The sequence below is a fragment of the Mus caroli genome, unplaced genomic scaffold, assembly GCF_978045245.1.
Source record: "Mus caroli unplaced genomic scaffold, Mus_caroli_1 scaffold_13, whole genome shotgun sequence".
NCBI classification, from domain to species: Eukaryota; Metazoa; Chordata; class Mammalia; order Rodentia; family Muridae; genus Mus; species Mus caroli.
Genome location: NW_028227268.1, coordinates 72,945,128 through 72,971,836, shown reverse-complemented (window position 1 = coordinate 72,971,836; position 26,709 = coordinate 72,945,128). Strand labels below are relative to the sequence as shown.

General features: G+C 45.5%; 1 protein-coding gene across 5 annotated transcripts in view; it reads left to right on the top strand.

Annotated features, from left to right (window-relative positions):
• Positions 1–17,405, top strand: part of Rnf130 (ring finger protein 130) — a 96,794-nt gene extending 79,389 nt beyond the window's left edge. For 3 of the 5 annotated variants that reach the window (XM_029483904.2, XM_029483902.2, XM_021176681.3), the window contains one exon: positions 1,979–2,188. In XM_029483904.2, coding sequence (XP_029339764.1) covers positions 1,979–1,983 — 5 coding nt within the window. In that variant the 3' untranslated portion in view covers positions 1,984–2,188. Of the gene's footprint in view, positions 1–1,978; positions 2,189–17,131 lie in introns of those variants that run through there. The other 2 variants (XM_029483903.2, XM_021176682.3) reach the window with 1 other exon arrangement.
• The last annotated feature ends 9,304 nt before the right edge of the window (positions 17,406–26,709 follow it).

The following is a 26,709-nucleotide window of genomic DNA, read 5'->3' as shown; positions in this document are numbered from 1 at the left end:
AGAGCTTTCTAGAGCCTTGAGAAATGGGTTTTATGGAAGACGGTAACTTTGTATCAGGCAGAGTTGTCTCTATGGACAACTGGTAAGCTAATGAGTTGGCCAGTTGTTGCCTGGCTATTCACCAGGTTGTTAGGGCAGGTCACCCTTTGAGTCACATGCTGCTGGGTGGGATCAGAACCTGTGTGACAAGGATTGGAGTTGCTTGCTAGTTCCCTCTTGCAAGACTGAATTTCAAAAACAAAGTTACCAGGCATCTTTTTTGCCATCTCCCAGAATGAAAGCCGTTTTACTTTGCGACCTTATAGTACTTTCTCATACATGACTAAAACAAAAGTTCACAAGAGTAGCTCTCACTGCCTGCCACATCCTGTGATGTAAACTGTCTTGCACTTTATTTCCCTGCAGTGCAAGCTCTAAATGGACTTCAGGGGCAGTTTGAGAAACACTTGTCAAGAATTTTAGATGTCTACTTTTTCAGTCAAACACTCTTGGTCAGACCAATATTTATCTTTGTTTTTTCATGTTACCATGAATACCTTTCTTGTGAACACAAAGACTTAATGTTACTTTCTGAGGTGTATGTAGAGAATAAGTCTATTCCCTTCTTGTCATATTGATTCTTTTAGCCACACAGTTGGACAGTGAGGCTCAGAGGGAGGGATTGACAGTGGCATTCAGGCCTCTGCCTCTGACTCCAGCTCCTTTCTTTATACTGCTTGGCTCTGACTGCTCGAAAGAACACTGACGTATTCAGTTGTGATCAGAGGAGAAAGTAGTTTCTGAGAAGATGGTTTGGAAAAGGAGTCCTAAACAAAGCAATAGTTGCCATTGGTCTTTGGCAGTAGCCATTTTCCTTTTTCCCAGAGTGTCTAGTGTGGTGGTCCTAAAAAGCCCTTCTGTATCGTAATGCCCAGTTTTTCTGAGGAGATACTACAGGGGAGATGTGGTGCCTTCAGTTGGGCCTATGAAAGATGAGCAGAAGTGCTTATGAAAAGTGACTGCTGTTCACGTCAGCCTTTCCCAGAGACCGTTAGCTAGCTCCCTCCCTTCCTCATTTTATGCCATGTCCCAGTCAGTGCTCACTGGCACCAACCCCATGGGAACAGGGATGAGCTTAGAGACCAGGCCTTCTCTGGGAGTTAGAAGTGAGGAAAGGAACGAGGGAGGGAGCACTGTGCACTTTGCTGCTCTTGCACTGAGGAGTCTCACTGGAGAGAGGGTTGCAGGGTGAGCGGAAGCAGGGCAGGCTCAGGAGTTCGTGCTCCGGTGCCTCCACTGGAGGGGCAGCGCTGGGAGTGCCCAAGGCTTTGCATGGTGGCTGTTTTCTTTGATGATGCATAGCCAAAGGTCCAGGGTTTTGAAGCATGGATCCTCAACACAGAGGAAAAAATCAGATTTGGGACAGTAGAAATGAAGTATACATGGTGGTAGGGAGACCCTGCTTAGGGAAGAAGCCAAGTCCAAAGGTTCAGGAAACTAGATAGTGTCAGGAACACAAAGGACAAACAGGATCCTGGGGCACCAGAAAACTTCCCAAAGGACTGTAGGCACTTTTCAGCTCCTGTTAGAGAGGCACTAAGGTCACACTCCATACACCCAGAATCTGAGCAAGGTCTGAAACAGCTCCACACATCCCTGAACTCTGCTCTTTAGCTCTTCCAAATAAGCCCTAGTAGTCCAGGGTGATAAGAGGAGCATGCACAACAAAGGCAGCCGCAAGCCAGCTTGGATAACACTATCCCAATGCAATAAACAAGGCACTGTTAAGCCATCTTTCACTCTGGGAATATTAAAGCACTGTGAGAGGGTGAGCGGCTTGACCACCAGTGAGAGAGAAGCCGCTGTCTCAGACAAGACAGGTACTTGGGCGGGGCAGTCTCAGGCCGTCCTGCAGTTAGGATCCATCTCTGTTGTGTTAGAATGCTGACAACCTCCCTTTAACTGATTAATGACCTCTGTTTTCCCTTTTATTCCTTAGGGTAGAATGGTTTTGAAGAAGGAAAACACTGCTTTCTGACTGATTGCCTTGAAGGAAAAAAGAACCTATTTTTGTGCATCATTTACCAATCATGCCACACAAGCGTTTATTTTTAGTACATTTTATTTTTTCATAAAATTGCTAATGCCAAAGCTTTGTATTAAAATAAATAAATAATAAAATAAAAGTACCGTGTTGCTAAGTATCCTTCGCCAGCGTGTGTTTCAGAGGCTGATTTTGATACCACATGTATAATGTGCTCATGACTACATAAGAGGATAGGGGCAGTGGGGCTGCTCGTCTTTACCATGGACTCCTGCATTGACTGGTATAGCAGAGCAGGGACATCCTGTGTGGCAGGCACTGCTCCCTCAGTGCTCAGCTGATTGACTTTGTTTTCCTTTCAAGGATGCCTGTTCACCTGGCAACCTCTCCTTGCGCCTTCACTGGGATGCTAGCTTCACACCCATAACTTGCAGGTGTTGCTCCCCACTGTGTCTCCCATACCTGGGAGTGTGCTTTGCATGTAGTAAGTGCTCAATAAATTAATTGTAGGAGGAAGGAATGAGGTGTTAAGACTTGCAAACCAAGATAATCCTTTTACTTAGTGTATATATTACATATTTTTTAAAAAGTGAACACAAAAGAATTAGCCAAGAACCATTTTGACATGTGTAAATGAAATATTATTGAAGAAATTGTTGAGCTATTTTGTCATATTGCATGCTTAAAGGATGGTCAACATTTGTAAACTGTAGAGTAGTCAATTCTTGGCCTTTTACATTAAGGTATCTGAACTGTCATGTTTCTGCGGGTCTTCATAGGCAACGTAACTGTCACAGGTCTCTTAATTGCAAAACAGTTTGTCACTCCACAAGGAAACCACACATCCACTAACAGAACTTCCCACTCGTGCCAGCCCTGGGAACTATAAAACCGCATGTTTCTCTGTACCCATTCTGAGCACTTCCAATGAATGTAGTCTTACAATGTGTAATCTTTTACATCGTGGCCCTCATCGTGTGTTCAAGGATCATCTATGTTGTGTCATGTAGTAATACTTTATTCCTGTAGTAGTATGGTTTATTTTTGTATGCTATTTTTGCAAGTTTGCTGAATTTTACTAACCTTTAGAATTCTTTAGGATTTTCTATGTACACGATCATGTCCTTTGAGTCTAGGGGTCTTTTATGTCTCCTTATAGTCTGTTTTACTTTCTTGCTTGTTCATCCTTAGGTAGGCAGTGAATATAAAAGATATAAACTAACTTTCATGTTTTATTACAATCTCCGTGGTAGAAGGGAGAATTCAGTTGGTCAGCATTGAGTGGGAAGTTAGCTATAGGATTTTCTTACTCTCCATCAACTTGAGAAAGTAATATGTCCGGAGGTTACGGGATGCTTTTACCCCAAAACTTTTAGATGGCGTCAACGTTTCCCTGTACCTATTGCAGTGATCTTGTGGCATTTTGTACCATATTAACATAGTATATATTGATTTTTTTTTTTTTTTGAGACAGGATTTGGCAATGCAGTTCAGAATGACCTCAGACCTACAATTCTCTCAAGTGCTGTTGCAGCCAAGGCAAATCCCAATGATTACACTTTTTCCATGTTCTGAACCAGCCTCCCATTCCTAGGGTAGTCCCACTCACAGAGTGTGTCGTTTCAGTGTGCTAGGACTGTCTGACAACTTCTTTAGTTTGTAAGAGATGCTTGGCTCTTTGCTCCACTTTGGCATCGTTGTTAACGCTGATCTCACCAGCTCTGACCTCTGTGTTAGGAAGAGCACAAGGGCCGATGGTCCTTCAGATGCTGAGAACCCACGTGGTCCAGGCTCCTCTTCCTAGGAAGTTTCTAGTTTCTCTAGTGTGCTCCTGCACTTGTTAGGGTTCCTGCATTTGTTGGGGCTCACTTGCTCACCCCCTCAACCTCTCATCCTCTCACATGGCTCTGGTGGTCCTGGCACTGTGAACGCGACCAGGCTGAACCCCCACCTGCAGCCTCTGAATGCTCCACTACAGATGTGCACCACCTGCTGCACACAGCTGGCTGTTTTCCTCTCTAAAGTGAAAGATTAGGATATTGATCTGAGGTCTTTGGGGAGTTTTTGGTATTTTGGGTTTTTTGTTGTTGTTTTATCTGGAAACAGTCTGTATGTGCCAAGCTGGACTTGAACTCATGAGCTCAGTGAACCTTACACTCAGTGTCCTCAGTAGGCACGGTATGCATGCTTGACTTCTTTTTATTTATTTATTTATTTATTTTTTAAAGATTTATTTATTATATGTAAGTACACTGTAGCTGTCTTCAGACACTCCAGAAGAGGGCGCCAGATCTCGTTGCGGATGGTTGTGAGCCACCATGTGGTTGCTGGGATTTGAACTCTGGACCTTCGGAAGAGCAGTCGGGTGCTCTTACCCACTGAGCCATCTCACCAGTCCTTGACTTCTTTTTAAAGTATAGGTGCTTATAGCCAAAAGTCTCCCTCTGTGTTCTGTCTCTTCTAGCCATACTTCTTTCTATTTACTGATTTCTTCTTCCCCCTGTGATTTCTTCAACACACTGATAATCTGGCAGTTATAGTCTTTAAACCCTATATATTTATAGGTTTTTTTTTCCCAATCTGTTGCAAATTTCCAATTTTGTTTTAAATTCTTCCAGATACCTTGGTTGGTTGGTTGAAATCGGTGGAGAGCTTCCGTGCCTTTCACCCTGTTTACTGTACCAAAGCTTCTTTACTAGCACAGCCCATCTGTCGCAGAGGGTGCGCAGCGCGCACCAGGGAGGATGCTGCTGTTGCTAGGCACAGTGCTGTGTGAGTGTCTGCTGTGTCGAGCTGGTTAATGTGTTCAGTTCTCTTTTCCTTGCTTCTCTTCTGTCCCTTCTGCCTGTCACAGACTGTGAGCACTGACTCTTCACCGACTGTTGTTAAGTCCTCTGCTTCTCCCTATGTGTAGGTTTTACATACATAGGTTTGCATATTGGGTCATGCCATGCACATGGAATCGGAGAAATGTTTAAGCCACAGTTTGCTCTTTACATTCCTACACACTGAGCTTCACTGGTTGGGGACCCTTGGTGGCACAGCTGTCAGCTGACCTTTGATAGCTTCCTCAGTACAGTTTGGTGAATTAGTAGCATGGTCCCTGCCACCTCATCTTATTCCAGAGGAATCAAAGTGATTCTGCCTCCGCTATTCCCTCTTATTTGTGATCAGCTGTTGCTTTCAAAATAGTCATCAGAAGATGGAGGAAGTCAAACAGCAGTGTTGCTGTTTCTGCTTGTTTAGTGTATCTCCTCTCTCCAGAGTCTCCGTCTTTAGCATCATATACTGCTTCTCTAAAAATTAGTACTATTAAATATTTTTGCAAGAAATAAAGCATAATTTTTGGCAAGAACTAAAAGATAAAAAGGAATAAAGTTATAGGTTACAACTAGAAGTGTAGGTCATCAGTAACTGAGATAAGAATGTGGTATTTTGTATCTTAGATATTTAACTGACGTTCTAATTGTGATCTCAGTAACCAAGAAAGTGTTGTGTGTGTGTGTGTGTGTGTGTGTGTGTTGTATATTAAAATGTGTTTTCTGTTCCTTTGGGCCCAATACAGAATTAGCATCAAAATGAAATTGTTTTTTTGTTTTTTTTTTTTTTTTGGTTTTTTGAGACAGGGTTTCTCTGTGTAGCCCAGCTGTCCTGGAACTCACTCTGTAGACCAGGCTGGCCTCGAACTCAGAGATCCGCCTGCCTCTGCCTCCCAAGTGCTAGGATTAAAGGCGTGCGCCACCATGCCCGGCTGTTTATTTTTTTAGTAGTCAGGATATGCATAGAGTTAATATATAAAATTGAATAATTTTTTCACCTAGTATTTTAAAACTTAGAATGTGACCATATCTAGGCTGATGTGGGTATTTCAGCTCTAAATCCTTGGGAAAGAACATACAGTTGTTTTCACTTTAGGGTTTGTTTTTTTTTTTTTTTTCTTTTTTTGAACCAAAAATAAATGTTTTTAAGACTACTTGGTGTCACAGAAGCCCTGGCATCAGTGGATTCTGAGTTGGGAGGTGTGTCTAAAGAGGAACTTGCAGAGTCTCCTGGTCCTGCAGCCACTAAGCCTGGAAAGCAAGCCTCATTTCCCTTTGGCCAGCAAGCTTTAGACTTTTTAAATAGCAGAGAAAAGATTCCCCAGTGCCCTTCCCTTTTTTCCTTTCCAGCTGTTTGGTTTTACTGTAGTAAATTCCTTATCTAGAGTTTAAGAATTGGACTTAACAGCAGCAGACAACTCAGAAACTAAGCCTTGACTGTCTTCTCACTCTGCTTATGCTGGGTGTGAATGTGCTGCAGCCCGGCTTGGGTCGGGGACAAGCAGCAGAAGCCTGTGGCACTAGGTTCCTGTCCAGGCAAAGTAAACTGAGTCTGCACCATCTCTCCTGAGCTCTTTCCCTGCGCCACAGCTAAAGCTGGCCTGTGACCCAGTGTCGACTTTCTGTTGATTTGATCTGCATTAGAATGTGCAGCAGGCAAGCATGAGACCCCTGCCTGACTTCCTGCAGCCCCAGTCTCCTCACCAATGTATATAGGCTACTGTAGCAGCATATAGGGCTTGGGAGATTTGAAAAATCGTGTTAGTGAAGGTGCCTGGCTCAGTAGTTTCTGCATTTCCTTCATTTAAAAAAAAAAAAAAAAAAAAAGCTGATCCTGCAAAGTCTTTCCTGGCATTGAAAAGGGGAAAGCCTTGTCAGGCACATGATGCAGCCTGAGAAAGTCTCTGGGCCACTAAGGTCTAACAGCTCATCTTCATTTCCTTCCTGTTCACAAAGTGAACACTGGGTAGGCCGAGCTGTGTTCACCACGAAGGTACAAAAGGTCACTCTTTCGGGGAGAACACACAGCCAATGCTTAGAATCTCCGAAAGGCTCATTCTTGCCTCCACTGCTTTATATGAGGAAAGCTTTCTGTGGAAATCCGTGCTGCTTCCCCCCACAAGCAGGAACCACGAACCCTAAGACACAGTGACGCAACAGCCTTCTGACTTCATGAACCTTCTGTCACCTGACCTGGAAGCAGGGCCTGGACCAGTATCCAAGCCTTTAAAACATGAGAAAAAGCAGATTTTGAACATTACTTTTTCTTTTAAAAGAAGATTGAAGATAAACCTCAGCACACAGGTTTCCATGGTGAAGAGTTTGGGGGCTGTGGTTTCCATGGTGAAGAGTTTGGGGGCTGTTTTTGTTGTTTTGAGACAAGGCCTCCGGTAGTCCAAGTTAGCCTCAGCTTTCGCATGTAGACGAGGGTGAGCTTGACCTCTTAAACTCCTGTCCACTTCCTCCCAGTGATGGTGCTCAAACCCAGGGCTCCATGCGTGCTAGTTCCGCACTTAGCAACAGCTTACTCTCCCCCGCCTTTCCTAACTAATTCTTACATTTTGTCAAATCTGAGTTATTTAGAGGGCTTATTGGATACCACTGAGCACAAGACTGCCTTCACTTTGCAATGGTTTTTTTTTTTTTTTTTTTTTTTTTTTTTTAGTTTCATCAAAAGACGATAACAATGTTTGCATCTGCTTCATCTAACGACCCTAGAAAGCTGTTGAAATGCAATTAAATTTTGATTGTCTCAGAAGGTTACTAGGTCACTAGACTTACAGTGTAGAAACAGTTTTGGCTTAGGCTGAGTTAGGCACAGTGGGGTAGGCAACCAGCATTTGGGAAGCTGCGGTAGGAAGATCCTGGCTATATAGTGAAACCTCATCAAAGACAAATATTTACACATAAGGAAAATAATAACAAATGGCAATCCAAGAGGAAATAGACCACAGAAAGGGCAATAGTGGGTAATTCTAAGTGATGATTAAAATACTAAAGTGTCTTACCACTTGTATGGCGCCTTTGTTATGGTAGACATCTGTGATCATGAGTCTAGAAACGCTAGAAGCCAGTGCTCTAGGCATTTCTCTCAAGAGCATCAAACTGAATTCAAGGAACTATAGACTGTCATGAATGGAGGACAAACGCACAGCCAAGTCAATCAAGTGCAAAGGCATTTCTTTAAAAAGAAAATGAAATTAACATCATTTCCTGATCAAGGAGACACCAACACCCAATACTAAGAATGAAGACACATCATGAATGCACACGTCAGAAACTACAAAGAAACACAGGAGAGGTGGTGAGATGCAGAGTTCTAGGGAGGGAGACGGAGAGCTGTTTGATGGCTTTAGAGCTCCAGGCTTGCAGGCTGAAAAAGTCCTGGAAACTTCCTTCACAATGAAACATACATAAAAATGCTCAAGATGTACAAACAGGTTTCTAAATGATAAAGACACCAAATGCTGTTAGAACTTTATACCATGATTTTTTTTAAAGTAGCCATGGGGGCTGGAGCAGCAGCTTACAGCACTTGCTGTTCATCCTGAGGCCCCGAGTTCAGTTCCCAGCAGCCATGTTAGGTGCCTCACGACTGCCTGTAACTCCAACTTCAGGAAATCCAGTGGCCTCTCTGGCTTCTTTGGGCATCTGCACTTAATGTGGCATACTCTCATACAGACCCAAACGCATTAATAAAAATAAAAAATTTTTAAAGTAATGATAAAAATACTGGAATTTTGTCAATAAATTCTGAAGACTAAATGTTGATAAATGTCTTTCGATTTAAAATTGATATGAGAATTAGGAAATTAAGTTCACCAACATCTAAATAATACATTGGACCCTTAAGTTAAAATCATTCTTCAAAGAAACCCCTATGGTCAGAGTGGTTCTCAACCTTCCTAATGCTGCCACACTTCGCTTCAGTTCTCCATGCTGTGACCCCCAACCATAGAACTGCTCCTTCCTAACTGCAATTGTGCGACTGTTAAGAATTGTAAATGTCTGTGTTTTCCAATGGCTTCTACTGGAGAGCTCTTTGTGACATTTAAGGGAGAGTAGGAAAGGGAAAAGCTTCCCAAGTATTTCTGTGATCCACATAGCATCAGGGCCAGTAACCACAGCTGAAAGGAAAGAAGGGGGGATAGGTTATTTTGCAAATATAGATGTGAATATTTGGTTTTGTTTTAATCAATCTATCTATCTTATCTGACTGTCTATCTATCTATCTATCTATCTATCTATCTATCTATCTATCTATCTATCTATCTATGGGTGTTTTGCCTGCATGCCTGGTGCCCAAGAGGACAGAAGGAGGCACTGGGTCCTCAGGTGGTTTATGTGCTGCCCTGTGGGTGGGAAATTAAATCCAGTTCCAAAGATCCGGGGGTTTTAAACAAAATTATTAGTGGAAAGAGTTTTGATAGCATGTAAATAGGAAAACCTAAGAGTTTGTTTGTGTGTCTATATCTGTACAGGTGCATGTGTGTGTGTGTGTGTGCCTGCCTGTCTGCCTGTGCCTGTCTGTCTGGGTGTGTGTATGTCAGTATGTGTGACAATATGTGTATCTGAGTGTGTGTCTGTGTGTTTCTTCTGAAACAGGTTCTGTTGTTATCCCAGGCTTGCTTTGAATTTAGGACAGCCCTGTCTCAGCCTCCCAAGTGCTGGGATTACAGCTGAGTACTACATACCTGACTCTGGCCATCTGTGGCTTTGTTTCTTTGAAAATGAGTACGTTTGAAATAATTGACGGGAGCAGGGGGAGCGAAAGGTTGTGATTTTTTTTCTTAATAATTATAGGAGAAAATGCTAAAATTCCAAGATATTTCATAAAGAGAATGACCCACAAAACCATGGCTTCCATTCCAAATGAATGTGTTGAATATACAGCAGGATTGAGGGAAAGAAGCGAACAGTGTATATCAGAAAGACAGTAGAGTGTTAGATCTGACACTTCCACTATCTACTAGGCCTGACTGGAAAAGCCTGGCACCAAGCAGTCCACCGGGGTGACTGACAAATAAGGAGGGTCCTAGGCAAAGTGCCCTCTCCTGCGTGAGACTTTCAGTCATTTCTTCCCACCTTTGGTGCTCTTGCATCAAGAAATAAACAGTAACTGCGTCTTTACGCTTTGTGCTGGGCAATGGGGCGGTGTGTGGAGCAGCCCCGCCTCCAGAGCCAGTGTTTCCCTGAGCTTACATAGCACACAGCAATTTACTAAGGAAATGTCTATTACAGATGCTAGATCTTGACTATAATGCGTTTTTAAAATGACCACAAGCATAAGAACATGCTCCTTCCCAACTGTACGGAAGTAGGCCTACTGTGAGTCTCCTACCACACCGTCAGTAGCAGTGTTAGCTACTATAGTAAGGCAAGAAAAAGAAATGAACGGTGTAAGTAAAAAGTAAGATGACTAAAACTACCGCTGTCCACAGACAACCTGAGGAGAAAATCCTCAGCGCCTACAAACCAGCTCTTAAAATGAATACGCAAATTTGGCAGAATCAGTCACATTGAGGTACCAAGCCAGGCCCAGTGGCATGAACCAGCTACCCAGACTGAGGGAGGAGGGCCATCTGACCCAGCAGCTCTGGACCCAGTCAGCAAGATCCTGTCTTATTTAAAATAATATATCAACAGTTAGCAATTAAAAATGAAATTTTAAAAAAGATACTGCTTACAAGAGTATCAAGTAGACAGCCTGTGAAGGAATAAATCTGAAAGAGACACAGGGCTTCTACACAGAGAGCTACTGTGCACTGCCGGGACAGTCAAGGTGATGTAATAGAAGGATTGTCACAAGTTGGAGGAAGGACAAACTCAGTGTTGTCTCATATTAATCTGCAGATCCCCTGACAGTTCCATAAGATTCTAGGAGGCAAGTGTGAAGAGGCATAACTTGACAAACTTGCTAATTTCTAGACGACAAGCAGAGGACTTACAGAGACTGCATTAACTGAGAGCTGCTAAGCCCATGCAATACTGACCAGGAGCATCACGGGGTTAACTCCCGAACACTGCATCTAGGGACGCTTTGCAGCAAGAGACCAGCAGGGCCTGTGCAGGATGGCACCATGTCTGCTGTGTCTGCACAGGTGAAAAAGGAATCAAAATTCCTGCCATACTTGAAAATTTGGGCCCAAATGTGAAAGGCTACATGAACAACGCAATTTCCAGAAGGTAGAATTGAGTATCTTCAAAACTATGGGTTTTGGCTAAGAAGCAAAGAAGTAATCATGACTTTAAAAGATATACAGACCGAGGGCTGGAGAGATGGCTCAGCAGTTAAGAGCACTGACTGCCCTTCCAGGGGTCCTGAGTTTAGTTCCCACAGCCTTCAGTAGTGGGATCCAGTGTTCTCTGCTGGTATGTTTGAAGACAGCTACAGTGTCCTCATATAAATAAATCTCTTTAAACACACACACACATACACTGAGCCAGGCAGGTAATGAACAGCTTGCTATCAGCATTCAGAAAGCAGAGGCAGACAGATCTCTGTAAGTTTGATGCCAGCATGGTCTACTATGTAAAGTTCCAGAACAGTCAGGGCTAAGTGGAAAGAGTCTGTGTAAAAAAAAAAAAAAAATTAAAAAAAAATCAATGAATAAAAATGTAAAAAAGGACACAGCAGGTGATGTAATAGACAAGTTGATCCACATTCTTTACTTCCTTGGCAAAAGCAACCTCCTGCCTCTCCCTGAAATGTGTGTGTGTGTGTGTGTGTGTGTGTGTGTGTGTGTGTGTGTGTGTGTTCAATGAAGCCAGGTTAATGAACTAAGTGTGGACATTCTTAGTGTCTACTCTTATTTGGTGCTAAAGTTTGAACCCAGGGCCTCAGCGTAATAAGCTTGCACTCTACCACTGATCCCTGCTCTGACCAGCCAGGGAGGAGAGCAGGTCAGATGGTGTCAGCTGACCCTAACAGAAAGTATTAGCTCTTCCCACCTTTAAAACATGTTTTATGGGCTGGAGAGATGGCTCAGTGGTTAAGAGCACTGACTGCTCTTCTGAAGGTCCTGAGTTCAAATCCTAGCAACCACATGGTGGCTCACAACCATCTGTAATGAGATCTGACTCTCTCTTATGGTGTGTCTGAAGACAGCTACAGTGTTCTTATGTATAATAAATAAATCTTTAAGGCCAAAGGGAGCGGGGCTGGCTGACCGGAGTGAGCAACCTTCATTCCTAGCAACCACATGATGACTCACAACCATCAGAACAGTTACAGTGTACCCATATACATAAAAAAATATAAATCTTTAAAAAAAATGCTTTACTACTCAATACTGTTAGATTATACAGGTTGAACTGGAAACCAAGATTCAGTTGTCAAAAATCAAGTAACTTATTTTCTGTCTGGGACCTGACTCTAAGAGGGCCACTTTGTACAGTCAGTAAGTACCTTTGGATTTATTCTGGTTTTAAAAACACAATATTTTTATATATTTTTTTATGTGTATGAGTAGTTTGCTCCCATCTATGCCCCTGCACCATGTGCATGCAGGGCCCAAAGAGGCCACAAGAGGGCACCAGACTGAAGCTAGAGGTTCAGGTGGTTGTGAACCTCCATTCTCTTAGCTGCTGCGGCATCTGTCAGTTGTCACAGTAGGATGGCTGTGTTCATAAAATGGAACTTCAACCGTAATTCCTAAGATGTTTGATGTCTTTCTCGATGACATCATAGGAGAAGAATCTCAGTAACCTTGGAACTGGGGAAGATTTCTTTAATCTGACTCAAAAGTGCAGGCTAAGAAAGGGAAACAGTCAGTAAATTAGATTTTACCAAAATTTGGAGCTTACTCTTCAAAATCCATGTTATTAAAATGAAAAGCTTCTTTTAGAAAAGTATTTTCAAAATAATTCTGAAGAAGGGCTTGTGTGTATATGTGTGTGTGTGTGTGTGTGTGTGTGTGTGTGTGTGTGTATTTCAAAAAACAAAAGCAGGTGGCTCATGCCAGCTCTCAAGGCCGAAGCAGGCAGATCTCTAGGAGTCTGGGCCAGCCTAGTCTATGTAGCAGTTTCCAGGCTACCCAGGGTAACAGATCTCCCTGTCAAGAAGAAGGAGATCGGAGGAGTGGCTCTGGTCTAGTGTGCTCAGTGCCCTGGGTTCAAGCCCCAGCACCCACCCCTAGAAAAGAGATAGAATTGTTGGCACAAGCATGGTAGAATGCCTGGTATCAGTAATCACCAGCAAAGGAGGGGCTAGAAAGATGGCACCGCAGTGAAGAGCACTTGCTGCTCCTACAGAGGACCTAGGTTCAGTTCACAGCACCCACATGGTGACTCAAACCATCTGTAACTACAATTCCAGGGGACCCAAGGCTTTGGTCTGATCTTCGTAGGTACCAGACACATGGATACATGATACACACATATGCAGATAAACACTCATACACAAGCGATGAAAACAGAATCTTAAAAACTAAGAGGAAAAAAAAAAAACTAAGAGGAGAGCTGGGGGCGGGGGAGGGGGGCAGTGCACACCTGTGATCCCAGCATTTGGGAAGCGTAGGCAGAAGAATCTGGAGTTCAAGGTTATCCTCAGCTACATAGCAAGTTCCAGGCCAACCTGAGCTACTGAGACTCTGACTCAAAGGAAGAGAGGGAAGGACGGAGGGAGAGAGGGGGAGGAAGGAGGAATAGAGAGAAGGGCAAGAAAACGCTTCAAGAAGAAACCACTCACACTAGAAGGACTAAGATGCAAAAGGCTGACATGGGGTTGGCGAGAGGCACTGGCTTCCTTGTACAGCGCTCAAAGGGCTGAAAGGCAGCGTGAACACGGTGCATAGACCAGGCCGGAATCTCCCCAGGCACCCCAGTCCTGGCCTTTAACCCAGGAGACAGGAACTCGTGTTCTCACACAGAGCTTGGACATTAATGCTCATAGCAGCTTTCAATGATTCAACATTCTAGAAAGATACAAGATGACCTGTTTCCATGGTGATAGGAATAGGCTGGTAAGAGAAGAAGGGATTACTAAAAGATTCCAGGAAATTTTGGCAAGTGTTAGACATGTTCGTTTTCTATAGTCTGGCTATGTTGGTAGGAATATTCGTAAAATCTGTTTTTATAGATTTATCATATTCATTTTTGCAAGAGAGAGTATGTATAGATATGTGCTGGTGTGCTTGTTTGTGCAGATGCAGAGGCCAGAAGAGCCCATGCAGCCCCTCAGAACTGGAGTTATGGCTGTCATGGGAAGCCTGGCTTGCTGCATGGGTACTGGGCTCTGAACTCTGGTCCTCGTGAGTGTGCAGTGCACGTGTAACCACTGAACCCCGCCCCCACAGAAGCCCTTGAAGTTGCAAAGTTTAATCATGTTCATTTTACTTTATTTCCCTGTTACCTTATTAAAACCACAGCAACAAAACAGGAGCCATGCAGAGAAGAAAACAGGACCGTGACTTAGTTCTGAGCAGCACGGTCACATAGTATAAGCAATAAATGTATAAAACACTAAATGTATAAAACTTGCAAAAAAAAATAATGACTTGGATCATTGTATATGGGAGAAGGAAGGGACAAAGATGGGGGGGCGGGAATCCTAATGTTCCTTAGTGGGAATTCAATTGAGAATTTGCATCTCAAAATCAGTACCTTTAGGCTGGCAAGATGACTCAGAGATAAAGCCACCTGCCACCAAGCTTGACAGCCTGGGTTTCAACTTCTGGGACCCACAAGGTGGGATCTACTCCTGAAAGTTATCTTCTGACTTCCATGCAAGCTGAATGGCGTGTGAGCACCACCCCCAGCACCCACACAAAAGAAAATAGTGTGTGTGTGTGTGTGTGTGTGTGTGTGTGTGTGTGTGTGTTTTAAGACAGGGTCTCTCTATATATCTTTGACTTTCCTGGAACTTGCTCTGTAGACCAGGCTGGCCCTGAAGTCAGAGATCTGCCTGGGATCTTTTCTTAGGCATGCTGGGACTAAAGGTGTGTGTCACCACCACCACCTGGCACAAAATAAATTTTAAAAGTGAAAAAAGTTAAGTATGTTATTTAAAGCATAATTTTTACAAGAGTCACTAAAAATTGCACACTCTGAAAAAGTGAAGTTGGAGACTGCCCTTCAAAACACCTGGTGTCAGCTGGTTGTGTAGATCTGTGCTCAGCCACTGAGGCAGAGGGAGTGGGAGGGATCCCAAATGGAACCCTGGACCTCAGGCCTGGAATCCCAGCACTTGGGAAATGGAGGCAAGAGAACTGTAGGTTCAGAAGCAGGAAAGGTGGCTCAGTGGTTAGGGGAACTTGCTGCTCTTCCTGAGGCTCCCACTGCAATCCCGAGCATTCACGGGGTCCCTCGCAACTGTCTGTAACTCCTCCAGTTTCTAGGAACCATGCAGGCAAACACATGCATAAAATAACATTAATTTTAAAGCTGCTGGTGGTGGCACACGCCTTTAATCCCAGCACTTGAGAGGCAGAAGCAGGTGGATCTCTGAGTTCAAGGCCAGCCTGGTCTACAGAGCAAGTTCCAGGACAGCCAGAGCTATACAGAGAAACCCTGACTTGAAAAAACAAAAACAAGAAAATTAGTTTAAAAATTAAAGATGATTGCAAGTTCAAGACCAGCATGGTTACACTACATAAAGATATACTGCACACACACACACACCTCAGATTTCATTAGTGATTAACCAAACCATGTGAAGGTATAGCTTTAATATAAATTAAGACTTTTTCATTTGTTGGGGTGTTTGCATGCTTGTGTGGGCAGATGTGCAGGAGAGTGTGTTGAGGAGGCCACAGGTCAGCAAAGGCAGTGTTCCTTAGTCATTTCTTAGGAGTCATCCCCCTTGCTTTGACCTGGAGCTCGAGTCTTAGACTAGACTGTCTGGCAGGGAGCCCATGGATCTGCAGGTCTGAGTGTGTCTTCCCAGACCCGGGGGTTACACTCAGCTTCTTACCTTATCATGGCCCTTAGGCTCTGGAGCACTTTTGCCTATTTAGTCCTAAATTAAAACTTTAATTTTTTTTTTTTTTTTTTTTTTTTGGTTTTTTCGAGACAGGGTTTTTCTGTATAGCCCTGGCTGTCCTGGAACTCACTTTGTAGACCAGGCTGGCTTCAAACTCAGAAATCTGCCTGCCTCTGCCTCCCAAGTGCTGGGATTAAAGGCATGCGCCACCATGCCCGGCTTTAAACTTTAATTTAAAAAACTGTTTTGTTAAATTTAACTTAGTCTATGTTTTCAAGCACATACCTGCTATAACACACATGGAGAGTTCTGATGGCTTGCAGGAGTTAGTTTTCTGGTCTCAGGGATCAAACTCAAGTCACCAGATTCGACGACAAGCCCTTCTACCACCTTCTTCAGTCCAGAACTTTTCATTGTGTTATCAGATCCTCAAAACTCACCAACCAGAACCCCTAGGGTTTCCCAGCTGCTGGAGTGCTGCTGCGTACCCACATCTGCAGGACGGATGTTCAGAGGAAGAAAGGATATGGAGTTCTCCATAGGATTGTGTCCATAAGAAGTCCTCAGGTTTATCAATGGCGCCTACCCTTTCAGAAGCCTCAGGCAGCTGTTTGAAGTGACAGTGATGCTTTCGGGGATCCTAACCGGGCACTATACATATCTTGGAAGATTTTTAAAAATATTTACTTATTTTTGTTTTATGTGTGTGCGAGTGCCACATGTGCCACACCCATGAAGGCCAGGAGATGACGTTGGGTCCCCTGGAATTGGAGTTTTGGATGGTTATGAGTCCTGATGTGGGTTATGGGAAGTGAACTCCAGACCCCTGCCAGAGCAGCGAGTGTTCTTAACTGTTGAGCCATTTCTCCAGCCCTGGGACTGCACGTATTTGAAATAACCTACAAATGGCTGTGGGTGTGACTCGGTTGGCAGAGTGCTTGCCTAGCACGCACAAGGTCCCAGGTTTGTGCATCTCATAAACCGGACAAAGTCACACGTGCTTGTGATCCCAGGACTCAGGAAATAGAAACAGGGGGACCAGAAGTTCAAGGCCAGCTATATTGAGTTCAAGGCTAGTCTTGTCTACATGAAACCCTATCCCCCCCCCAAAAAAAAACAAAAAACAAAAAACAAAATTGAAAACCACATCCATCATGCTTGTAAGGCACAGAGGCAGCTCAAAGGTGCAGCGCTTCTTTGGCATGCCAGAGGCCCTGCGTTCCAGCCCCAGCTCTTGGGAACACAATCCCTACGTTATTTTCCTTCTAGTGATAAGAGACAGTGTTTCAAAGATGATCAACATTCTCCAAGGTCCTAGCGACCGAGGCTAAGGCCATACTAACTCTGTTTTTCTTGTTCCTCTTTCAGGTGGGCACGTCTTTCACCAGAACTCCCTGTCGCCGCGCAGCCTGGTGTATGAAAGTGAATTCTCCACAATTGAACCTTCTTTGGACATGTATGACGAGAACAAAACCTGATTTTTTTAAAAAATGGGTTATTGGGGGTCTCTCCTTTTGAGATTTGATTTACGGTCACCTTTCTTACTTTGTATTCCTCTGTCATCGTCCATCTGGGAAGAATGGCAGTACCTCTGGGCACAAGTTGGGGTTCAGGGTTAAATTACAGTGTTCCCCCAAGGTGAGGTTTGATGGCAGCATTATTGCGCGAGTGAGCCTCGTGGTATCACCCAGAGCTGACCACTGAGCATGGGCACCTCAGGAGCCTGGCTGTTTCCAGAGAAGAGGTGGGGCCAGCGGTTAATGATGCGTTTGTTGCAAATGTGTCCGTGTCCCCAAATAATCGCACGCTGTTCTGTGTCAGGGTGGCATGGGGGTTTTGTAAAATACATTTTGTGGTCCTCACATGCACAGGAAAGCCTGTAGATGAACAGTCCCACCAGTGCAGAGTATAAATCACGGCTCCTCCCCCTGCTTCCCTTTGTCCTCTGTCTCTTACTGTATGTTCTGGTAAAAGGCCTCTTCCCATAGAGAGTCCTTCAGGAGACGCTTCACCTTCCTTTCTCCCTGTGAAACTCCGACCTCCTGTTGTCCCCCAGAGCTAGGAGGACACAGGCCATGGGGCCCAGAGTCTGCCGTCACAGGATCAGACAGTCCTCTGCTTTGTCCTTTTCCTGCATCTGTGATGGGCATGACATCAGATGACAAGGATTTACATAGGCACTGGACATGGGAGGCATCTGTCCCTGCTGTCTGTGGTATCTATGGGGAGGTGACACCAGGAGTCTAGCACGATGACCGCACAGTATCGATAAGGTTAACAGTCATCAACACCAAAATAATTTTGAATGTTTTATTGGGAAGTGCAAACCAACATCCTACTATTAAATACCAAATGGGGCCTCCTCCTTCTCCATCTTGATTGTCCAATCCAGTGCTATCCTGCCAGCCTCAGCACCAACATGAAGAAACTCTGGAGCGCTGGCAACCAGACTTACAGAAGAGGATGCTGTGGCCAGCATGGTGGACACTGGGGACATGTGTGCTCTTCCCATACATCCAGAATGACATCAAGTTAACATATGAGGAACTTGTGGGACCAGGATCAGCAGAACACCTCCTTTCTGCAGAAGTCTGTGCCACGGTCAGCCTGCTTCTCATCAGAGCTGGGAAGATGTCCAGACCCTTGTTAGGAGAACGCAACACCAGTGTCTAGCCGTGTGCGTGACAACACAACAGACGGAGGGGGACAGGCTCCCATCATGACACTTTTATTGGCTCTATGGGTCATAAGTTTGAGGCACATACATTTCATCTTCCTACATGTGGCTTCTCTGTTACAGCATCTTGTAACATCCCTCAAGATCCTAAGATCCCTCAGGCGCCCCTGTTCCTGAAGCAGACCCTCAGAGAGCCTGAGTGCTGACAGCCTGTGAGAACGTGGTGGCAAGGTGAGCCCCCGCGCTTGGCTTGAGTACTCGAGGCTGGACCAGGACCGACGTCTAAGGTCTTACCTGCTTTCACTTTTACTGCTTACCAAGGGCTTTCGTCTTTCTTTTTTATAGTCTTTGTACTATAAAAATATTTTTGATAAAGTTTCAATAGATTATCGTTCTGAAAGACAGGTTCTCAGTGAGAGCGTTTCAACAGGAGACTAGACTGCCAGGGTCACAGGCTCAGGTGGAAGTGTTTGGTGTGGCGGACCAGCAGGATGCTGGAATTGCCATGTTGTCTGAAGCCCGGCCTCGTCTTCTCCATAACCAAAACTCAGATCCCAGCTATCATTTTCTTCATGTCTAATCTGTCTTATAAAGGCATATACATTAAGTTACAGTCTAGACAGTTACTTTACTTAAAAAAGAAACAGAATTGTTTGGGGAAAAAAATTAAATTGAGTCCTCTAAAATCTACTGAGACAGTGTTTGAATCCCTGGAAAAACTGGGACACGTGGTCATTTTAGAACATCCAAGGAGGCAGTTCCTGTGAAGGGATTCACTCAGAATAGCTCTCCAGATATCCAGGTTGACCCCCTTCTCCTGAAAATTGGGGCCACCTTCAACTCAGATCCAGATGTCCTGTCTTTGTCCAGAAGGTCATTGGCGTCTTTGTTGGGGGCCATGTGCTTTGGGAGTACAGAGGATAGCAGCTTCCTACCAGGGGCTATGATAAGGGGACATGCCACGGAGTCACCCTGGATACCCAGGTGGAGCTGGGTGCACAGCCATTACTGGCATATGCCATAGAGCATATGCCTATCAGGATCTACAGACACAGGCAACATTAGCTGTGAACTTGAATACAGAGGTTTAAGCTTTTGAGATATTTCGCTTCCTTGTGGAGGGGCCACTCTGGTCCCATTACTTCAGGGAGAAAGGACAGATGACTGGCCTGGACATCCAGGTATAAAGTCCCCAGAGTATCTCCAGAAGTAATGAATGTACCCATCCAGAGTCCCACCTTTGCTCCCCTCTTGGGAAAACCAGGCTCTACCATCAACAGTTTAAAACTCCCAAGGCCCACTAAGCCTTGCTTTTGAATCAGCCTCCATCTCCTGGACCTTCTGGTTGTTCCCTCATAAGAAACATCCCTGAAAGCAAATCCATCATGAAGCTGAGCCTCTACTTCTCATCTGCTCTGAGACACGACAGACTGAGATGCCAAAATATGTGGTCAGAAAGGCATTAAAGCAAAGGTTACTGACCCTTATTAACTGGCTTGTCTGGTGGGCTTTGTAAGCCTTCCTGCTCTTCCTGCCCTTCACCTCCATATTCTCCCTCGTCTATGCACTAAAGGACACCAAACTGAGGGGGGAAAGCCACTGTCCCTTTGCTGTTTGCTGTTCACCTTCGCTCTGGGGGTCCTCGTCCTGCTGCAAGAAAACAAGACTGTGATTTCACATCAGGGGTCTTCCTAACAAGGGCTCAGGGGTCTTCCTAACAAGGGCTCACTGCTCATAAATGTCAAGAAGAAAACGGCTGAATTTAAAACTGGCATTTCGAAGGGAAAGGCAAGACCGTGGGGTCAGTTTTGTCACCAGCCCTTTTTGTCTTTTTCTTTTTTGGTTTTCAAAATGGGGATTTTCTGTGTAGCCCTGGCTGCCCTAGGACTCACTCTGTAGACCAGGCTGGCCTCAAACTCAGAGATCCACCTGCCTCTGCCTCCCGAGTGCTAGTTTGAAAAGCATGTGCCCCCACGCCTAGCCTGTTGACCGTCTTTTTACAAAGTTCTCACTGTGTATCTGACTGGTGCACCTGAAGTGAAGACGGAGTAGTCATGAAGACTTGAGAGGCTGGGGGTGCATCTCAGCACTCAAGCCCTTCAGTGGTTGGGCATATTTGACCGTTCTGGAAACTGGCATGTTGGCAGCACTCTGCGGAGTGAGAGCAGGTGAGATGAGGGTGAGCCTCAAGGGGACAGTTCCCTGGGCACGGGTGGAAGGGTAGAGTGCAGTTTACTGCGTCTGGGTAGAGATGGGTCATGAGGAGCAACAGGAGTAAGGCAGGTTCCTTGGGCTGAAGTCACCATCTCCGCTTCTGGGCCCGGGGAAGCTCTAGGGTCTGCTTGGGAAAAGAACACTATAAGCTGCAGGTTGTGTGAGAGGCAGAAGGCAGATGGGCCCTGCTGGGGCTGGTGTCCTAGCGGTTGGCTTGGGACCATGGGACCCCAGACTGAGCTGACTAAACTTAGGAAAAAGGGGGTGAGTGAGCTGTGAGATAGAAGTAGAAGGCAGATTTCCAACCTCGGTGATTGAGTGAATATTAACAGGACCCAGGAGAACCCGTAACTCAGCCCCAGTGATGTCTACCGGATCCCACATCCTGGGAGGCCCTGTGTCTTCCCCTCCCCAGCCCTGTGCAGAGGTGTGTGCACTGGGCACGCATGCACACCCTGACAGAAGTAGATGCTCAGTGCCAATGATGGTGCCAGCCAGAGAGAAACTGGGCTAGGCACCACTGGCCGGGATGTACAGCACACAGAAAAGGCTATTGGAGACTCTGATGTAGAGAAATGATTGTGTGAGGTTTCCCCACTCAAGAAAGGTGGGCCTGGCAGCTCTCATCCTGCAGTGTTCAGAATGGGAGGGCTGTGCCCTTAAACTCAGAGGCAGCGTGAGGAGGTGAGAATAAGGAATCATTCACACAGGGCGACCATCTTGATACCCACAGCTTAAAACAAGCACCTTTCCATGCAGATCCACTCAGTGCTTACAAACAGGGCATGGGGTTTGAGCCCTGTGGGTGCATCATTTTTAACCTGTCTGGAAAGAGGGAATTGTTTAAGATGCTTAGATGTGGTTGAGATTATGGCCAGACTCTGAAAGATGGCTTACAAGCTGTAAGTGTGGTGTCAGAAAAGGACCAGAAGGAATGCTGGGACTGAGGTGCCTGTATTAGTAGCACGGGACCTTGCTTGCCTGGTGTTCCTGGAAACAGCAGGGTGGGGGGGCAAAGTAGATGGAAAAGCTGCTCTTGCAGACTCCTTGTATCTATCTGGCTGGCTGTCCCCTTGGCTCTCTGCAGATTACAGTATTCACAGGTCGCATCAGCCTCCTAAAGCCTGAGCGTGAGGGCTGAAGTTTGTGGTCAGGAAGCCCCTTTGTAACCAAGGAACTCCTTCTGGGCTCTGGCAGGGTTGATGGGCTCCTCTCTTCTTTATGGGCATTCCCAGAAAGCTGACCTTTGATGAGGACAGGCCAGGTGAGCCCTGGGATAAAAACAGTCACCTGTGTTCTCCAGAGCTGTGACCCCCGTCAGTCTGTATTGACCACAGAGGCAGAGAGAGCTGTCAGCCTTGGCTGCTAAAAGGGTGATATTTCTGCCTTACAGACGTGGTTCTGAGGACCTAGCTCGGCCCCGTGGAAGCGGCCCCTCCCGTGATTCCCTCCTGCAGTCCTAGGCTCGATATACTTTCCTCCCTGCTTTCTTCACTCTGACTTGGGGAAGGAAGAAGAAACACACAGCAAAGGGCAGAACAGCCTTTAAACCCTGTGCAACCCAAGCACTGATATTCCAGGAGGACTCACGGCCTCCAGAGTAACTTGGGCCTCCACCCTGGGATCCATTGGGCCCCTCCTATTGACTCTTTAAGACAGGCTTGAGGTGGCCAGGACCCCATTCCACAGCCTAAAAGTAGAATCTTTCTCAGAGGCCTTGGTGGAGCCCTCACCCAGCCGTTAGCACCTCACTCGCATCCTCACTCCTCTCCAGAGGAAAGGCTGAACAGCAAGCAGCGTCTCCCCCAGTCGTGGCCCTCCATCTCCTCCCCTTCCAGCATCCCCAAAACATCTGATGCTGACATATGTCACTTCTCTCCATCTCAACTCCACTTTCTGAGCAGCTCCATGCACCTGGAAGGAACATGTTGGCCACCCACAAGCCCACAGCTGCCATCTTAGACCCTCCTCCCAGACTGGCAACAGTTAACATTGTACTGAGCTACATTTTTACAAATTTAACCCAACAGAGAGTGGATTCTAGCCTGCTTTTGGAATTATCCTTCATCCACAAATAAGTCTAAGTGTACTTGCATTATGATATTAATGGACTTTTCTAATGACTGGAAGGTACTAAACCAAGATATTTGTTCTTTAAAAAAAAAAAAATGTGGGAGGGTCTGGTAAAATGTGACATCCCAACTCATTTTTTCCTTCAGGTAAGCAAGCTGCGCCTGCTAACTGCCACCTATGCTTTATGCCTCCATCAGTAGGTTTGGCCTGGTTCTACACCTAGACCTTTTAGGGGCAACCACAGCACATGCCACCGCCCTGACAGCCCTGGCTGGCTTGCTGACCCAGCTAGAATACAGCTCTCTTGTCTGGTGCTAAGGATGGAATCTGGTATCTTCAGCCTAGCATGGGAAGTATGATGGACTCTTGAGTGGCCATACCTCACCCAAGCAAACTGCACCAATGTTGTTTACGGGGACAGAAAAGATTCCAAGCTGAGAGGAGATGTGGGCGTGAGGTGGGGAAAACCATTGCCCCTAGACATGCCACTCGGTAAGAGAGAAATCAGTTTACATTCTAGGCCCCATGTGTCGCAGTTGTTTTTGACCCTCAGTAGCTTTTACAGACACTCGTAGAAAACACTGAAGTCACCCCTTTCACATCTGGATCATTCAAAGAGCCCCACTCACTCCAGGTTCCTGTTGACTATGCACAACATTTCAGCGGACGGCATACAAAACTATTTTTCTAACCTAAGCACAGGTAACTTGGGGTGAGGAAGCTCAGAACACGCCTTAGGCAGACGGCAAGGTGGGACACCTGGAGGGATGAGAGGGATGCTGTGCACTGGACTTCCTCTCACCAGTGGGTGGTTTGTGGCAGAAGGAGCACACATCAAGTATTCAGATCGCAAGATTGCTCATTGATGCAATGTGCGACTTCACCTTAGGGGTTCCCCTGTCAAGAATGCAGACACCTGCACGTACAGTGTGAGCCGACTTCTTGACGGTCAGATGTGTCAACCCCCTGGAAGTGGGCAGCACAACTCCTAGGTCCACATGGTTGATGTAAGTATAATTAAGTAGTGAAATTGTCTGGCATGAACCTCTATGCCAATAGTGTACACCTGTATGTGTGGAATTTGCTAATATAACCGTTTCAATAAAACTCTGTTGAGAACGCTGTTTGTGTCCCGTGGAGTACTCTCTGCGGTCGCAGGTGACAAAAAGCACGTGCTCCTTAAAGGGGACATGGTAGAAAAACACAAATCCAAACCACAGTGGTACCGCCTCACATGTTCCAGAGACAGCTAGACAGGGGTTGAGCCTGGCTTGAACCTTTCAGGGTTAGGGAGACAGCGCAGTAGCTAAGAGCGCTAGCTGCTCTTCCAGAAAACTGGGTTTGATTCCCAGCACCCAGATGGTGGTTTACAGCCACCTGTAACTCCCGTTTCAGGGGATCCAACTATCTCTTGGCCTCCAAAGATACTAGGTACTCATATGACATATAGACTTACGTGCAGGCAAAATACCCATACACATAAAACAAAAATAAGTAAATATAAACACTTTTTTAATTAAAAGAAAAAGTCAAGGCTAGGCATGGTAGTGTACACCTTTAATCCCTCTACTCAGAAAGCAGAGGCAGGTAGATTTCTGTGAGTTCAAGACCAGCCTGGCCTACACAGTTCCAGGAGAGCCAGGGCTCCATATAGAGAGACTATCTCAAGGGGAAAAAGAGGCAGAGACAGAGACAAAGAGACAGAGGCAGAAAGAGACAGAGTGTGGCTCTTAATTCTTTTTTTTTTAAGTTAAAAATTCCTTAATTTTTTATTCCTGGTACCACTACCACAATTTACAGGGCAATATGCCTGATATAATGAAAAGAAAAAGAAAGAAAAAGCACAACAGATAAAAGACCTCAGGAACGTACATCTAATTGACCCTACATTGCATTAATCAATAGCTGCACTTTTTGCAAACTGTGGCTATGACAGTCCTGAATAAGAAGGGTTTCCTGTTTAAGCTGCAGTAACTTTTCTGACTATGGATCATCGTTCCTTCTGTGGCAATTTTTACAGTTCCTCTAATGCATCGGGGACGACTGTCTCAAAGTAACCTGCAGCTTTCCTGACAACTCCTCGCTCTCTCTCCTGCTAAGAACTGTAGTCATTTTTTTTTTCTTTTCTTCTGTATAGCCCTGGCTGTCCTAGAGCTCACTCTGTAAACCAGGCTGGCCTCGAACCCAGAAATCCGCCTGCCTCTGCCTCCCGAGTGCTGGGATTAAAGGCTTCTGTTTTATTTTAAAACCTTCCGCTACCATATCCAACAGGTCCACTTCCACCTCCAGATCCACAGCTGCTGCCACAGGGACTGCCTGAGCTTCTTCCACCAAAACTGCCCCCCTTCATGGATCCATAATTTGACTGTTGCTGTCCATTATAATTTCCAAAGTCAGTATAGTTCCCACCACCACGATAGTCACCTCCACCAAAGTCTCCTCCTTCATTGTAACCGTCGTATCCTCCTCCTCCACCACCACATCCATCACCCTCTCTTGCACGTGTCCGACTTGACCAGCAAGAACGACGCTGCAACAGGATCCTTCTGCACGAGTTTATTGGGAGAGCTTGATTGCAGAGGCGAAAAGACCCTCAGCCCAGCCCTGGTGCTGCTTTATATAGGCCTAGGAGAGGCGTGTCTCACACCCGGATTGTGTTGTGTTTGGTTGATGCTTACAACCTCATTTGCATTCTTACATCTGATTGGTTACTTTCTCTCTTATCTGATTGGTTACTTTCTCTCTCTTCTGATTGGTCAATTTCTCTCTCTTCTGATTGGTCAATTTTGGTCAATTCTCAAAACCTCATCTTGGCAAAAAACTTTCCTGCCTATGTATGCGTGGTGGCCAGCAGAAGCCTGTGCCACTCTGCAACGGCACATGTGGCTTCCCACAACCCTCGTTTCCATATTCTGGTCCACCACCTCCATAACCTCCCCCTCCAAATCCATTATATTCACCATCACCACCTCCATAGCTACCTCTGCTGCCACCACCTCCACCACCATAGCCACCTCTTCCACCAAAGTTTCCTCCATGACCCATAAAGTTGCCAGATCCACCTCCACGACCTCTCTGGGATCCAGCAGACTGCATCTCTTGTTTAGAAAGGGCCCTTTTCACCTCACAATTATGCCCATTAATAGTGTGGTATTTCTGAACAACAATTTTATCAACTGTGTCCTGATCATCAAAAGTTACAAAAGCAAACCTTTTTCCCACTCTGCCTGTCTTCCATAATGTCTATGGTTTAAGTCTTGCCATACTCTCCAAAGTCGTCTCTCAGGTTATATTCTTCCATATCCTCTCTAATACCACCAGTAAAAATTTTCTTCACCATTGAACGGGCACCAGGCTTTACAGAGTCCTCTCTAGAAACAACTCTTTTCCATTACACTACACACCCATCAACCTTGTGTGGCTGTGCACACAGTGCAGCATCCACCTCTTCAACACGAGAGTAGGTCACAAACCAAAGCCTCTGGAACGTTTTGTTTGGGAATCTCTCATTACCACACAGTCTGTAAGTGTGCCCATTTCTCAAAATGTTCTCTTAAGCTATCACCTGTGGTTTCAAAGCTCAGACCACCAATAAACAGCTTCCTCCGCTGCTCTGGTTCCTTTGGATCATGGCTCCCAACCCCAACCCCAACCCCCTGGCAGGGGTGATGGCTGCACCACCAGAGACAGGCTGGGGGAGACTGGGTGGCGGTTTTACCTCCATTTTGAGACCGAACTCACCTCTTCCCACTCTAGTTCAATAGGGTACCGAGAGGAAGAGCGGCTCTTAATTCTTGTTTGTTTGTTTGTTTGTTTGGGTTTTTGTTTGTTTGTTTGTTTGTTTGGTTGGTTGGTTGGTTGGTTGGTTTTTCGAGACAGGGTTTCTCTGTGTAGCTCTGGCTGTCCTATAACTCACTCTGTAGACCAGGCTGGCCTCAAACTCAGAAATTCCCCTGCCTCTGCCTCCCAAGTGCTGGGATTA